General features: G+C 39.6%; 1 protein-coding gene across 8 annotated transcripts in view; it reads right to left on the bottom strand.

Moving 5' to 3' along the window:
- The window catches only part of BIRC6 (baculoviral IAP repeat containing 6), a 4,524,268-nt gene that overhangs the window by 512,864 nt on the left and 3,995,022 nt on the right, over positions 1 to 16,382 (bottom strand). For all 8 annotated transcript variants that reach the window (XM_044058419.1, XM_044058463.1, XM_044058448.1 and 5 more), the window contains exon 62: positions 12,928 to 13,228. In XM_044058419.1, coding sequence (XP_043914354.1) covers positions 12,928 to 13,228 — 301 coding nt within the window. The remainder of the gene's footprint in view (positions 1 to 12,927; positions 13,229 to 16,382) is intronic.

Raw genomic sequence — 16,382 nt, 5'->3', positions numbered from 1 at the left:
GGGAGCACTGGCTACCCAGTGAACTGCTTACCATTGACGGGATATTTGTTACACTACAAAGATACTGTAACAAAGCCCAACAGTATATGCTGCACAACTCCTCCTCTGAAACAACCATCATCCACTTATAAAAACATTTGGTGAAAGTCAACACCATAATTATTTCCTTAAGTTACAAAAGGAGAACCAAGCCAAAAAAAACAGCCTACATAACATGCTACATATTAACTCCCACTCTAGCGGAGTTCATTTCTGCTCTGTAAAGAAGAGGTAAAAATGTAATCAATAAAGACAGGGCAATGTATTTCAAGGAAAGACAAACCAGGCTGCTTAGCAATTTTAAGGTTCTCTGGCATAAGACCAATGACCTTAAAGGTAAACACAGATCAACTAATCAAACATCTAGAACTTAAGGAAACCAAGATATCACCTCTCCTGCAGCTAATGCTGATCTCTCTCTTTAGACTATTTCAGATATCAATCTATAGACTTCCTAATACAATACTGAAAGCAACTCTTATCCATATTTTCACAAATACACTTCTTTTAACATTCAATATGTGATTGTACAAGAAAGGACTTCTAATTTCTTGTGTCAGATCCCCTACTTGACATTGAAACCTCCTCTACAGCATACCTTGAAATACTGCTACTGAAAGCATCCTTATTACAAAAAGTAAACCTTTTAGACTGAGCAGGTACATCAGTATCAGCAACATAAAACAGATTACCCATATCTGTTGTGCTTTATTTTTTAGATCTAGGTCTAGGTCAGGAAAAAAAAACTTTCTTGATATAATAGCAGGTATACAGAAATAGGAAGTGACTCATTTCATTTAAAACACTGTCAGTATACTGTTGACCCTTTAATTATGATCATGTCCTAATCAATGCTGCAGACTTTGCTGATGTAAATTAAGTAAACTAGGGTGGACAGGCACACTTGAAAACATGATATAATTCTTAGTAGAAATAAACAGTTCATAATATTTTTGGAATTTTACTTAGAATTTCATTTCCTGTCATAAAATGGGACCACTGAATACCTATCCCTTTACTTAACCATATAAATAACACAAAGTATACCAACACAATTGATTTTAAAATCACAGATTCTCATATCAATGCAGCCATAAAGCTTGTTGTCGTTGGCTGGGGAATGACAATGTCAGAAAAAAAAAAGCTATGTGGCAAAGTTTGCAGAAGACAAACTACAACAGAAATCCATAGCAAGCAATGCATTCTGGAAGTACTCTAAAGACTCTAACTGCATTCTTAAAAGCTGAAAGGAGTATCATCTGGAATTTGAACAAAAATATTTTTAGAGTTACGAAAGCACAGGGTATAAGGGATAATATATACGAAAGGAAAATGAAGTAGCCATCCATAAACTTACTGTAAGGCTCATGTTCTCTCCAGAAACTTTAAGAACCAGCCCATTCAAATGTTCTGTTATCTGCAAAATTACCCCAAAAACAAGATACTCCACTCTATCAAAATCTCAGCACACCTATCCATGCACATTATCATCAGTAAATTCAAAGGGCAGGAGGAAGAGAACTTTTCAACAACCACCATAAACATCATTACTGGGACAGCTGCAAGATAAAATACACAATACATTCAGTGAATTCTGTGTAATAAAAATACAGGCTGACACACACAAACTTCTCTTTCTTGAAATTATTTCTTCAGAAAAGATTTGAAGTCATACAAACATTTTGCTCAAGACTAGAATGCTTCCTGTTTTGAAAAACACCATTTATTCAGACACCCTCACCATCTCTTTTAATTTAGGAACAAACAAAACTATGCAGATTTCAAAAATAAAAATTACTCTTCAGTTGCCCCAAATCAATGGCTGCATCCACAGGCATTGCCTATTCTAAAATTAAGAGATTATTTTCTTATCTCTGTTCCTCCCACATGTGAACACACCCTGCATGCTTTCGGGAAACATTAAGTTTTAGCCTTAAGAAAAAGTGCCTTGGTTATGTTTAAATAAACTAAATTATGCACTGTCATATTAAACTCATTAAAGTACTAAGACTGCTACTTGTATAATTTATTCATTTCCCACAGTTTCAAACTTCATTTATTTTTCACTTGAAGTGCCTGCCAATGTAGCTTTAAATCTTAATTACACAGTACCTTGCACATTTCACTCAGCACAGAGGGCTCAGTTCTCTCAATTAATTGCTTGCACCTGCAGACTGTTCTTCAACAAGTAAAAGTAGTTTATAATGAGAGAGAAAAAAGCAGCTAGAAACTTTCCAGATGCATAAAAGAATCTTTGTGAAATTAACCAGAACACATTGCTCAGACCTGTCATGATTAATGCAGACATCTTGTTTCCCACTGAGAGCATTTTCTAATGGCAAAACAGCTGAGTTTGCAAATGCAAGAAAAAAAATGCCATTCCCCATGCCTTTCACCTTTTTGTCTTATTTTTTCAGGCCTATTTGCTTAAAAAGACATTGTCTGTAGCTTAAACCAAAGGTATTAAACCAGACAATTAACTTAATTCTACATATAATGTGATCAATCCATTTTACAACCTCCAACTCAGTAGCCCAAGATCACAGCAGTATATCAACCTTACCTTGCTTTCTTCCAACCTCACTGTATATATTTAATGCTTCTTTTACAAAATTTCTGTCTTAAACTGCTTTAGTGTTTTTGCATATTCCTTTCTCAAAGAACAGTTTGATTTTAAGAGTTCATTAGATCTTAGCAAGCAGGTAAAAAATGTTTCTTCTACTCATGCAACCTTGAAAGAAATGTATGTATCCTGTACTTTACAGAACATGTATTTGCATGGAAAATAGTTGGAGATAAGCTTGTTAAAAGTGAACACACAAACCATGTCAAGATAATAGTATGAGAAATGTTTTACGCTATCATCCCAACCGCATCTATTTACTCCTTTGACCTTGAAAATCTGTATAGCTTTTATCATAGTTATGAAGGTTTTGAACCTTGTATTTTTTCTATTTTAGAAAATATAAGAGGGCTTGTATCTGCGAATATAGTTGAATCTCTCTCTATACTGAGATATTCTGCATCATGACACTCACTATTCTAATAAATGACTGCATCCAGAATGTTTGACTATCTGTACATTTAACTTAAAAGCTGCATGATATTTGATATTGAAACTCTTCCATTTCATTACCTTGTTCAAAGTATAGCCTGGATACCTTACAGCTAGTAAAAAGCACTTTGTTGACTGAATACCTTTAACGTATAGAACAGCGACCGATATGACTCCCCCACCTCATATTTAAAACACCACTGATGGCACCATATACACAACTGCTTTACAACATAACATACAACTTACATCATGACATTAATGCAAACAGTAATAATAGAAAAACTGTTTTACATAACAGTTACCTCTTTAATCCCCTTCTAAACAGTAAGAAAGCACAAAAGGTATATATTTTTACAATTCATCCACCAGTTTACCACAGACTCAGCAAAATTTCAGTGTTTTCAACCACTACTTCTTACAAAGTCACAACTGACAAGTGCAATCTTATATCTAAAGGAATTAATGCTTTACAAACTCTCCTTTATTCACTAATTTCACAAAGTTGCTTGTCTTCTGTTTGATCATCCCCAGCTCCTACTATCAAGTATCTAGTTCAAGATCAATACACTCCTGACTCTTTTTGTCAGCACCTGTGATTTTTTTTCCCTGTTTCAAACATATTCATTTGGAACAATGGAAATGATTTAACTGGTAAAGTCTCTCCATATGTTTTGTTTTGCCAGAAGAATGAGAAGCATTGCCTGTTGGCTCACTCTTTGTTGGCTAAACTTCCTTTTCTGCCTGTTCTGCATCCAAAAGTGTTTTTGATCATCCAGGAAAAACTATCGTGCAGACAGTTGGATACAGCAGCTTGAATTAACCTCATGCCTGCTTCTCAGCATTCCCTGATCGCTGAAATAAACTTGCTTCTCTTCTAACTGGTGTAAAATAATAATTTTCCACAAACACTCTGGTGTCTTGAATTGTTAATACTTTCTTTTGTGCTGCAATTTTGTCTGCTGATGTGTTTATATCTTTACTAATATAGGTCTTGGCCACTTTCTCATTGCCAAATTTAAAGCATACATATAATATGATTTCTCAATTAACAAATCCTACTCTGTAATATGTACCAGCCCAGCTGCTTATCTGTATTTTCTTTAAATTACTGCAAGATGCGACTTTCAGTTTCTCTTGTACAGCAGAAAATTTTGGGTTTTGTTTATGTGCCCTAACTATTTTTTTGAAACAATTCTTCTTGAGAAGCTTTGTATTCAGCCGGACATTTCTTCATTTCAGCCTTTGACTTTTGCACTTTTATAATTTCATTTGAATAGCTAGTTAAAACTTCTGTTTTTCCATATGTTTTATTTGACTTTACATATTCCTTCAGTGTTTCACTTATTTTAAACACCTCAAAGTGCATTTGATTTACTTTTTCCTCTAAATTACTGGAGGCCATCTCCTGTACCAAAGCTGAAACTTGAACTGCTTTTTGCTGAATGGCTGCAAGATTCTTCCCAGCCACAGTTTTCTTATTTTCCTGTTGAGTTTCCTTAATTTCTCCAAATTTCTTCTTTGATGGCATCCAGGCACTGTAATTAACAACCAGTAACTAAATGTTATCCAAACTGATAGCTTTTATTGGCTTTCTGAACAGTTTTCACACTAGGAGAGCTCTAATCAACCTGCTATGTAGGCAACCACCTTTGAAGCCCTGTAGGTGTTAATGTTGAGAGAGAGAGAGAGAGAGAGTGTGTGCTTGTGTGTGTGTGTGTGTGTGTGGGGGGGGGGGGGGATCTGGATCACTGTCTTCCAGAATAAAAGGTGATTATCAATGGTAAGGTCTGTACTACCATCTGTAAAACAAATTGGCATAAAAAGACTGCCCTTGATCAGCTACTTACTGGTGCTGCATATGTGAAGACAAGTGATTACACAAGAAACGGGAAACAGCTGGGTGTGGTGGAAGCAACTGTACCCTAGAAATCTAAGGACAAAGACAGCATGACTCCAATAAAACACTGGGAATTAGTGTCTTTAAAATAGGCACATTTTTCAAAGAAGACAATATGTATCTCACTGGATCTCTTCCAAAGGTTCCCTTGGAGGCAGCTTTAAAGATTCCCTTTTTCCTTTACTTACTTAGACACTTTTTTAAAATATGTTAGCATATTTGTTCCTGGTCTACCTCCATCCATTATGTTTTTTCATGTTCTATTATAGACAATGTCAAGAACACAGAAAAAAAAAAAGAATTGTGATAATCTTGCAATACCTTTTCTTTGAAAGGTTGGTCAGATTGTCTTCAAAGAAAACAAGTCTGTATATGTTAAACTCTACTACTGCAAGTACATCAACTTACCTAAAACAGACACAACGTCTATTTCCTAGAAAGGAAACAATGTTTAAAAAGCTCTGTCTTGTATATGCATCATATTGCTAAACCATCCAAACATGAAAGAACTCATAATACACCATTGAACAAGCGTAACAAAATTTAGAAGAAAAAATGGAAAAAAAATAACACTCCAAAACCCCACATCTTTGTTTTTTTTCTTTTTATGACACTAATAGATGAAGCCCTACAGTCATCTAGCCATGAATCAAGATAAATAGAAATCGCTACTATTATGGAACTACAGTATGGGCATGAGGCATGATTATTTCCATCAGATGCAATCACTGAAACAGTATTGCTGGGAATGTATTATCCAGTCAGCTCAAATTAAAATTCAGCGTATATGGTGTACAGTATTTATTTCAGTCCTGAAATTCTAAACTCTGTTTTATTCATATGTACTTAACTACACCCTTTTGTAACACAGACCTTTGGTGCTTATAAAATTCTTTCAGAAAAAAATGTATTTTTATTGTTCAGTATATCAAGAAACACTGAAATCAGTAATAAAGGCACAGCAAAGCAATTTGGTACTAGACTGAAATCAGCCAGGTACTTCAGATGCAAGCTACACAACTAGCATGACACATTAGCACAACCCTCACAATGAAGATGGCACAGAAAGTACAGTTGTGTACACTTACCATAAATGTATATGTTTGAGTGTATTCACTGTTGCAGTCATCACATTTGGGTTATCTGCCTACAGGTAAGCCCTCAGTCTGCCTGAATACCAGAGTCTTGGGATTGCTACGTTGGATGCTGTCACTTCTTCCATCACGTCAGGTCATCAGGGGTATAACATGCAGCCAACGCTATTACCTCAGTTTTTCTTGCCCCAGATGTCAGGTGCCCCCAAAACAGGAAGCAATTACATGGTATGGGACACCCCCAGCAAAAAGCAAATACACATGTTATAAGACATGCCAAACAAAAAAGGTAGGTAGAAGTAAAGAGAAGTCAGGAGGCTGGAGGGAGGGTAACCAGGACTGCAACAGTGAATACACTCAAACATCTTCATTTATGGTAAGTGTACACAACTGTATTATGTTCTTCGTGTTTCACTGTTGCAGTCATCACATTTGGGCTGATTCCCAAAGCTAAGGAAGGATGGAGGTAGTTAAGAAGCATTAGGGCTGGCAATCAGGCCCTGTAAGACTGCTGTGGCAAATCCAGCTCTGGATTTAGAAAAGACAGGTAAGTGGTAATGCTTGGTGAAAGTGTGTACTGAACTCCAGGTTGCAGCTTCCAGGATGTCCCTGGTAGGGACTCCCCTGAGAAATGCTGTAGAGGTTGATGTAGCCCTAGTGGAATGTGTTCTGATCCCCTGTGGGGTTAGCAGAAATGGATGCAGTGTGCTATCCATTTAGAAATGGTTTGCTTTGAAATGGCCTTGCCCTCTGCCTCTGCAGCAAAGCTGACTAGCAGCTGGCCAGATTTTCTGAAAGGCTTAGTCCTGTCCAGACAGAACCTGAGCTTCCTGTGCACGTCCAGGGAGTGCAGGATCCTTTCCCCTTTATTCTGAGGATTAGGGAAAAAAGTTGGCAAATGAATGGACTGGTTTAAAGCTACACTAGATACCACCTTGGGCAGAAATGATGGGTTAGTCCTGAGGGAAAACCTGTCCACATGGCAGATAATGAATGGTTCCACAGCCATAAGGGCCTGCAATTCAGACACTCTTCTTGCTGAAGTGATGGCTAGAACTAAAGCTGTTTTCCATGAGAGGAACTTTAACTCAGCTGTGGCAGCAGGTTCAAAGGGCGGAAGCGTGAATTTTTCCAATACAAAGTTAAGGTCCCAGGCTGGAGTGGGAGCTCTCCTGGGGGAGGGTCTTAAATTTTTGGCTCCGCTCAGGAACTGTTTGACCAGGGGATGGAAGAAAAAGGGGTGGCTCAGTATTATAATAGGCTGAGATAACAGAGACATTAATCTTAATTGAAGAGAAGATAGGCCTTTGTGGAGCATTTCTGTTGAGTAGTCTAGTATGTGGGGGAAGTTGGGCACACTTGTGTCCATTCCCTGAGACTGGTCCCAGGAGCAGTATCTTTTCCACTTTTCCGAATAGGATTTTCTTGTACTACGCCTCATTGTCTCAAGAATGACATCCGGCACCTGCTTACTGAGGGTTGCTGGTGAAGAATTCAGCGGATGAGCCAGGCTGCTAGGTTCAGGGTCTGTAGCTGAGGGTGCAGAATCTGGCCCGCCTGCTGGGACAGCAGGGAAGGAGTCTGAGGCAGGTGCCAAGGTGGCAGCATTGTCAGACTGCGCAAAACAGGGTACCAATGCTGGCATGGCCAAGTCTGGTGCAATCAGGATTGTCCTTGGCTTGTCCTGTTTTATCTTTAGTAGAACCTTCGAGAAGAGGGGCAGAGGGGGGAAAGGCATAGACTGATAGGTTTTCCCAGGTGAAGGACAGGGCATTCACTTATCAAGCTTGGCTGTGGGGAGTTCTGGTGCAATATTTGCTCAACTGATAGTTCTGAGGGGAAGCAAAAAGGTCCACCTCTGGTGCCCTCCATCTGTTCCTCAAAAGTTTGAATATTTTGGGTTCCAGTTTCCAGCATGTGGGTCCATGAGATTTCTGCTTAAGTCGGCCGCCAGTGAATTTAGTTTGCCTGGCAGGAATTGAGGTCGCAGGTGCAGTTGGCTGCTCAAGGCTGTGTTCCACAGAGCCATGGCTAATCTGCAGAGTGGATAGAAATGGGTTCCCCTCTGCCTGTTTATGTATCACATAACTGTGGTGTTGTCTGTCTTTAACAATAGTTGTCCTGGAAGAATAAGGCCTTTGAAGGCTGCCAGAGCATTCTGTACAGCTAACATTTCTTTCTGATTTATATGCAGGTGCATTTGCTTTGGGCTCCATTTGGCCTGAATGCACTGCCCTGCCATGTGAGCCCCCCATGCATAATCTGATCCGTCTGTTGTTAGGGTTTGGGTGGTAGGGGGAAGAGTGAAAGGGAGTCCCTTGTTGTGGTTGCAGGCCTCTGCTCACCAAAGGAACTCTGCCCTTAGGCAAGGAATGACAGGAATCATTGTTTCCAGGTCCTGAGAATGTTGACACCAGAGACTTTTTAGGTACCAGTGAAGTTTCCTCATATGGAGTCTTGCATTTGGCATAAGAATGCAAGAGGCCATGAACCCTAGGGCTTGCAGTATTTTTCTTGCAGATAGCCGGGTTTTGTTGGCCAGTAGATTGAAGTAGTTTGTCAAATAAGTTTGTTTCTCTGGAGTGAGGAATGCCTTCTGGGAAGTTGTTTTCAAGCTTGCTCCCAGGAATACAATCTGTTGGTTGGGTACCAGCTGTGATTTCTTTTCGTTGATGGTGTACCCCAGTGAAGTTAGAATTCTCTTTACAAATGCCAGGTGCTGTAGTAGCAAGTCCTGGCTGCCTGCCTGAATCAGGCAATTGTTCAAGTATGGGTCAATTTGAATTCTCCTCTGCCTGCAATAAGCAATGGCTGGAGCTAGGCACTTTGTGAATACCCTGGGTACAATAGTTGAGCCAAAGGGAAGTACAGAGAACTGATAGTGCATAGATAGAGCCTGCTCTGAAACGTATGTATTTCCTGCAAGATTCCCTTATGGGGATGTGCAGATAAGCGTCTTTTAAGTCTAGGGTTGCTAGCCAGGAGTCCTTGGCTAGCATGCGGAACAGCTGTTGGAGAGTTAGCATTTTGAATTCTGGAACCACCAGAAAGGTGTTGAGAATAGACTGATCCAGGACAGGACGCCAAGAGTTTTCTTTTCTGGGAACCAGAAACAGTCTGGAATAAAAGCCTTGTCCCTTTTGTTCTGCTGGGCAGGTTAAATAGCCTTGATACTGAGAAGGGAAAGTACTTGCTTTTGGGTCTCTGCCCACTGGTTTGGGGGGAGGTCTGGCCATCCATTTAGGGTTGGTAGTGAGTGGAAGTGGAATCTGTATCCCTGGGAAACAATGTTTAAGACCCACCTGTCTTGGGTAATGCATTCCCAGTTTTTTGCATGCAGGGCAAGTTTCCCTCCTAAAGGTGCAAGTACTTGGGCAAGGCTTGGAAGAGTTAAGGATAAGTCATTGTGCAATTTTACCATAGCATGGTGGCTTACTACTCCGTTTTGGACGTGGGAGCACTCCATTGCTTAGATCTGTGCTTAACCTGAAACTGAAGTCTTGGTGGTCTGCCGCCCCTGGGCTTGGACTGAGAAGGCCTGGAAGGGACTGGAAAAGACCATTTTTTTGAAGGCTAATGTCTACTGAATCTAGGTGGCTGCACTTGTAAGAAATCCTTAACAGTTTGCATAGATTTAGCTTTCTCCTCCATCCTTTTGAGGACTTCTTCTGCTTTATTGCCAAATAGGCGCTCTTGGTTTAATGGTGCATCTAGTAATTTTGTTTTGACATGATCTGGCAAGTTTTGTTCCTTAAGCCAAGCATGCCTTCTAAGAACAGATCCAGTGACAGCAGCTCTGCAAGATGCTTCTAAAGCATCAAACCACATTGCAAAGTATGTTTACCAACCTGGTTAGCAGAATGCATTAACTCTTGTAAATCTTTGTGTTCTGCACATTCAGGAATCAACATCATTTTCTGTTTAACTAGCTCCATAATATGCTGCTGATACTTTAACATATGAAACTGGCAATTTAAAGCCCTAATACAAAGAGTAGCAGAGGTGTATACCTTCTTACCCCATCTGTCTAAAGCCCTAGAATCCCTGTCCGAAGGGGTAGGATTTTTGGCAGTTGCAGCCTTAATGCCTTTAGGCCCCTAGGAATTGGTCTCTGGATCCGCAGTAGGATTCTTAAAGAGGAATTTGTGGGAGTCAGGTACTCTATAGTACCTGTCAGGTTTCCTGGGAGCTGGAGGCAAAGTATCAGGGGTAAGGTTGGATTCCAAGAAGACATCATCTACAATTTCCAGAACAGGAGAGATAGCTAGAGGCCTCTGCTGAGGCGAGTTTAAAAATTCCCTGAGTCTCTTTTTGGACTGACAGTAGTCCTGGCACTCCCAGCAGACATGCTCTCTAAGTGTATGCAGGGTTTCACCAAAAGAAAAATCTTCAGGAGGGGAAGCGGAGGGAATGGAATCTTCTGCATCAGAATCCTCATAGGTAGATAAGGGTATGTGTCCTGGTAATTAAAAGGATCAGAGTTATCAGACTCCTGATCTGAAGAATCAGAAGGAAAATCAGTTCTTGGTCTTTTTGAGGGGGAAGTCTGACTTCCCCTAATTAAAGTAATGAGGTCTTCAGCCATTCTAAGCATTTGTTTTTGTGGCATGTGGGCCTGAGAATGCACTTTGGTCATTGGTTTCCTAGGTGTAGTGCGAACTTTAGGCTTGAGAAATTCAGTATTTTTGGTTTGAAACAAAGTCATCAGTTTAATATGAAAATCAGAAGGCCTGAATACACCCTCAAAAGCCGGTGTCTGCACAGCGGCTCCGGACCCATCCAAGGCAGACACATCCGCAAGTCCCATACTCGGAGAAGCAACTCGCGGCATATCGGACTCCGAATGGATCTCAGTAGAGGCTTGCGAATATGTAGAAGCAGGTATCAGGGGCTGCGAAAGCACCTCACTGAGTACCAGCGGACTGGCGACTAGCTTAACGGTAGCATCGTCGGCAGTATTGGACCTATGCGGTCTGTCTTTATCCTTACGTTTTTTCATAAGATTGGTAGTTAGATGGCTTATCGAAGCCATTTCGGAGTACGGAGATCAGGAATGAAAGAATTTAGCTAGAAAAATAGCCTGACGACAAATAGTTCAGGAATTGAACAAGGCACAAAACCGACAGCGAGGGACGTCGTGGTCTGGGCCTAAACAGGTGACGCAGTAAGAATGAAAATCTCTGTGAGGTATTTGCTTTCCACAGGCAAGACAATTATTAATTTTTTTCTAACATCGGTTAGAGCAAGAAAAAAGGATTCCCAACAGGGTACTTATCTTTTAGAAGACTTCAGGTCTGAAACTCGAAAAATGAAAATTTCAGGAGGCGGCCGACCAACACTTGCTAACTGCTTCTGCTTCGGGCACCGCACGGCAAGAAAGACTGATGTAATGGCATTGGCTGCATGTTTTATACCCCTGACGACCTGACGTCATGGAATAAGCGACAGCATCCGATGCAGAAATCCCAAGACTCTAGTATTCAGGCCGACTGAAAGCTATCTGCAGGCAGATAACCCGAATGTGATGACTGCAACAGTGAATCACGAAGAACATCTACCTTGTCCACATTTGAACATCCCTACTTTCTGACTAAGCATTGATTTACTTATACCGTTGGAACTTTTTTCCAGCAATTTTTTAAGACTGTTGTTTCTGTAGACAAAACTAGGTTTACATCCCAACACATTAAATAAATCTGTGTTACCTTCCAGAATTTTCCAGTTTTTCTGGATAATCTCCCTTATGCCACCACTATCCACAGTCATGCCTAAATTACAGACAGTACCAACTGTTTGTTTGCCACTCTCATTTTATTACTAATGAAGGGGACTTTCAATACTGAACATCCAATATTGAAAGTCTGGAAATATACACTTTCAATAATAGTTCTAAATTCTCACATTATCGAATTACAAAGAAAAGAAATCTAAGATTTATATTCTTAGCTAGCAATGAATATCACCATTGTCTCTCCATGAACACAGAAAACTAACTCCTGCAACACTTAGATCTTCATTCCTACAAACTTTTATATAATAGCTGTTGTCCACCACTGCTAGTAAACATCACAATAAACAAATTGCATACTCTGTATAATGAAGGTAAACTACTTCTCAATCCCACATTAACTTAAGCAAAATAGAAAACAATTTCTCCATAATTCCATCTAGCTGGATCTGAATACCTGAAGAAAGAAGAAGCATCACAGACTATGCTGCCTTTCATGGAAAATTCAAATAAGCCCTTACAGGCAGATACAAGAGCACATGCTATCTGGATCTATGATAAGATCTCACAACTACAGTGTTGTTTATTGTTACTGCTGAACCAGAATTCTCCTGTGTTTATTTTTTGTTCATTCCGTAAGACTACTGGACACACAGGTGTCCCTTTTGGGGGGTAAACCATAAGCACTGTCTGGTTAAGTGACTTGTTCACAGTCGCACAGCAGACAAATTGAAGTAGACCGAATCAAAACTTATACCCTAGACTAAAGGAAGCAGATTGGTAACAGCTCAGAGCCTCAATCTTCTGCATTAACTAGCATAAAACTTTGTTGCAATCTCTCATATTCATGGTTTGATATTTGGTGTTGTTTAGACTGCAGATATTTGGTTCTGTGTTACATTATATAGGGATACTAAATTGTAAATTAGTTTTTCACTTTGGTTTGTTAAACCTTTTTGTCTTTGCCTTTTGCCCAGACTAGGACTCAAAAGGGTCCCTTGGAACAGCCCAATTAACAAATGTAAAAATAAAGCAAAAGTTTAAATAAACAATTTTAATAAGTTTAAATAAAACAAAAACAAAGGTTTGAAACCACTTTAAATTCACTTACTTCCTTCTCCATCATCTGTTACTCCCAGTACCAACCTAAGCAAGCACTGGGCATGCTTCCTTTCTTTCAACAAAACCTCTGCGTAACCTGGTAGACGAAGGAACAGTCCAAAAGCTGCCAATGAGTGGGCAGGGATTGGTGACATAGTCTGAACAGCTGACTTGATAGGAGGTGGCTCTGCAGCGATGGTTTCTGGAGCCTCATAAACTAGTTCCCCCGACTGTTCAATAGTAACCCACTCAAACTGATCACTGTCTTTTGGCTTCTCTTGTGTGGAAGAAGTAACAACAGGAGCACTGACCTGAAGAGAAAAACATAAATATATCAAACAAGTTTTATGCATATAATCCATATAGCAAATAACAAAAATATATTATGATGTTCAGAAGTTAAACAACCAACATAGATGAAGCAAAAAAAGCCACAAAACAGCACCTTAGACTGCAATAATGCATACAAGCAGAAAAATAATATTCAAGCTTTGGTAGCATATAGAGTATCAGGATCAATTTCCAAGACCTAATAAGCATTTCATAATTCCCTCACAATATTAAAAGGCTAGAAGTGCATTTATACTGGAAAAAAAATGTTGTTTATAGTTAGTGAGTATATCCTATATATGGTGTGGACTTGCATACTTGAGATAAAAAAGTAGCGATGACAACAAGCAATGAAAAGGATCGACTTCATCACTATTAAAACTTCTGACTGCAAGGCGCGGTAGCGTTGTCGCCTCACAGTAATACGTTGTCCGGCTCGATTCTCAGCTAGAGCGTCTTCTACGTGGAGACATGCGTGAATGGGCGTACCTTCGTTGAAGGTTGTGCGTCAGGCCTGGCAAGCCGGTACGCAAAAATCAACTGCCAATCATTAGCGGACCGGAGTTCCGCTGTGGCGACCCCTAACCGGGAAAAGCCGAAAGACACAACTGCAAGGCACTGTAATGACCATTATGCAAGTATGTTACAACATTCTTGCCAAAAGTTGCAGCTGCTAGTATATTTCCTACATCACTGTCAATCCAGTTAAGACATCAGATGTAGGTTATGGGGGTTTAAATCTTCAATTAACAATGTAGATTAAAATATTTAATAAGCAGTGGAATTTAGAATCGCTGCCCATCAATAATAAGCACAAAGTTGTGTGTGTGAAATTGTGTAATGGAATTCAAACAAAAGTAGTAATGACAAAGATCGCATGTTCTGCTTCTCATTCTTTTGGCTGAGATCAACTGTGATGTAGTATCTTTAAAACTTCAGGTTTGTAGTAAAGAAACAATTATTTAACTGCATTAAGATATTACTGTTTACAGATTTTATCACTTATAACTACCTCCTGCCACCACCCAGGAACTTTATTCCTTTTACACCATATGATCTTACTTCATTTTCTGACTTTCTATTACTTATTTAAAGTTTAAACACAGTCATTTTGCCCCAGCTACAGAAATCAATTCAAGAGTTAGGTTACAAAGACTATAATTACTAGAGAATTTTAAAGGGCTGGGACAGCAGTTAACTGGGGAAGGCAAACTTGAACTACACATTCTGCTAGGAAAATAGATAGCAAGGCAGATAAAACATGACCAAGCCAATACATAAGAAGGGAGACGGATATCTGAGATGGAACATGAGGAAAGAGAACAGAGGTGGTATGTGAAATGTGGATTACAGGAGTCAGGAGCATGGCTCGCAAAAATTACAGGAAGCAGCTGGTGTTGAGGTTTGTTAAATGATTAGCTAATCTCTTGGTTAAAGAAAATGGATGTGGGGACTGCTAGGAAAAATGGGTAAGTAAATGGAAACACTGACACTTCAAAGTGAAACAGAACACTAACAGCAATACATCACAGGCAAAGCAGATGACAGGACTTACTGTGGGTATAAAATGAAAAAGGGATGGTACAGAGTAGCACAGTCAGCAAGGAAACCACTGGATACAGAGTAGCTGTGATAAGCAAGCAAAAGAAACAGTAAAACACATGAAAGCCAAAATAAATTAACAGATAACTGAACAGAACAGAAATTGTGCCAATGAAGGGCCAAGGAGAGGAAAACATGCTGAAGATATGACTACAAGATAAAACTATTTTCCGTAATGTAAATGAAACCACGGAAATGGGTACAGCATATGCTAGGAAGGATAATTAGATAGAACGGTATGATATGGTTACTGGCTAGGAAAAGAAGGAACAGCTGCTGTATTTACACTGAAGTCTCATTACATCTGGTAAAAGGTGTGTGAATGAGACCTACCAGGTCTCGCATGGAAGAAAGCAGATCAAAATTCTGGGATAAGACTTGTGTGTTGGCAGTTTGCGTAGATGGTTAAGGCTGTTAGCTGTAGTTTCGATGGTATAGGGTTTGATTCCCTCAACTCTCATCTGCCTACTCTGTGAACTTCAGCAAGTAACGTGGGAGAAACTAAGAATTTCGGTTAGGCTCCAATTGTACCCTGGACTGCATGCCAAATAACTACCTATGAAGCCATGATGAAGGCATAGGAAAAAATGAATCTACCTGACATTCTACAGGAGGCAGAGCAGACACCAGTATAGCTTGGAAGGTTTGATGGGAAGTACCAAATGCAGCAGTCTTGCTGTAAATGTTTTGCTGCCGTTGTACAAATACAAGGAGAAAAGAAAGAAAATTATAAACTATAATGAGGAACCAAGGTTGGGGATGCAATGGGCTACATTAAAAACAACTGAGCTGGATGAGTATACTTGTCTTAAAAGTGCACTTGAAAAACAGAATCACTGGTACAGGAGATTTATATTCTAAATGGAGTGAAGCCGGAGGTGGACAATGGTGTTCCAACCAGTTTTCCTTTGCAGTTGCATATCCTCAGAGTGCATGTCTGCAAGCCCCTGATGTGATGAATGAGGAAGTCCAGCTAAAAACACAAAAAAAGGGCATCTACTGTGCTCTTTTACAGTACCCAAAATGTAGTAAAAAGACTAATAATATCAGAGCTAAATGAACCTAAGTAAAATACCTCAGTGTAAGACACAATCATAAAAACTTATTATCATAAAACAATCTAACACACAAAAGAAAAAATATACATTTAAGGGCAAAATGTGTACAGTATAAACATGAGCAACAATAAAATATCCATAAGGTTTGCAAATAGTGTGGAAACACTAGTGATGTACTTACCAGAACTTTAATTTTTTTCTGGACTCTGTCCTGACACTGGAAATTAATGGACTATTTGCCCTGGTGCCCATTGTCATGGCAACAACATTCCTCACAAACTTGAGATCTTCCCCTGCCCCATAAACTTCTGCTCCCTGGAGAAGGGCTCCAGATCAAGTGTAAAAAAAAAAAAAAAGTCAGCTTACATACCCTACCTAACAGGCAGTAATACAATTCCACAAAACTAGAATTCCTGTGAAAAGTAGCCAGGCATTGCAGAGGGGGAAAGTGGGCAGGTTTATTCTAGTGTCCAGG

Source organism: Protopterus annectens, chromosome 1.part2, assembly GCF_019279795.1.
Source record: "Protopterus annectens isolate FY-2018-M chromosome 1.part2, PAN1.0, whole genome shotgun sequence".
NCBI classification, from domain to species: domain Eukaryota; kingdom Metazoa; phylum Chordata; order Ceratodontiformes; family Protopteridae; genus Protopterus; species Protopterus annectens.
Note: the sequence above shows the minus strand (reverse complement) of the source record. Positions and strands in the feature narration are given on the sequence as shown.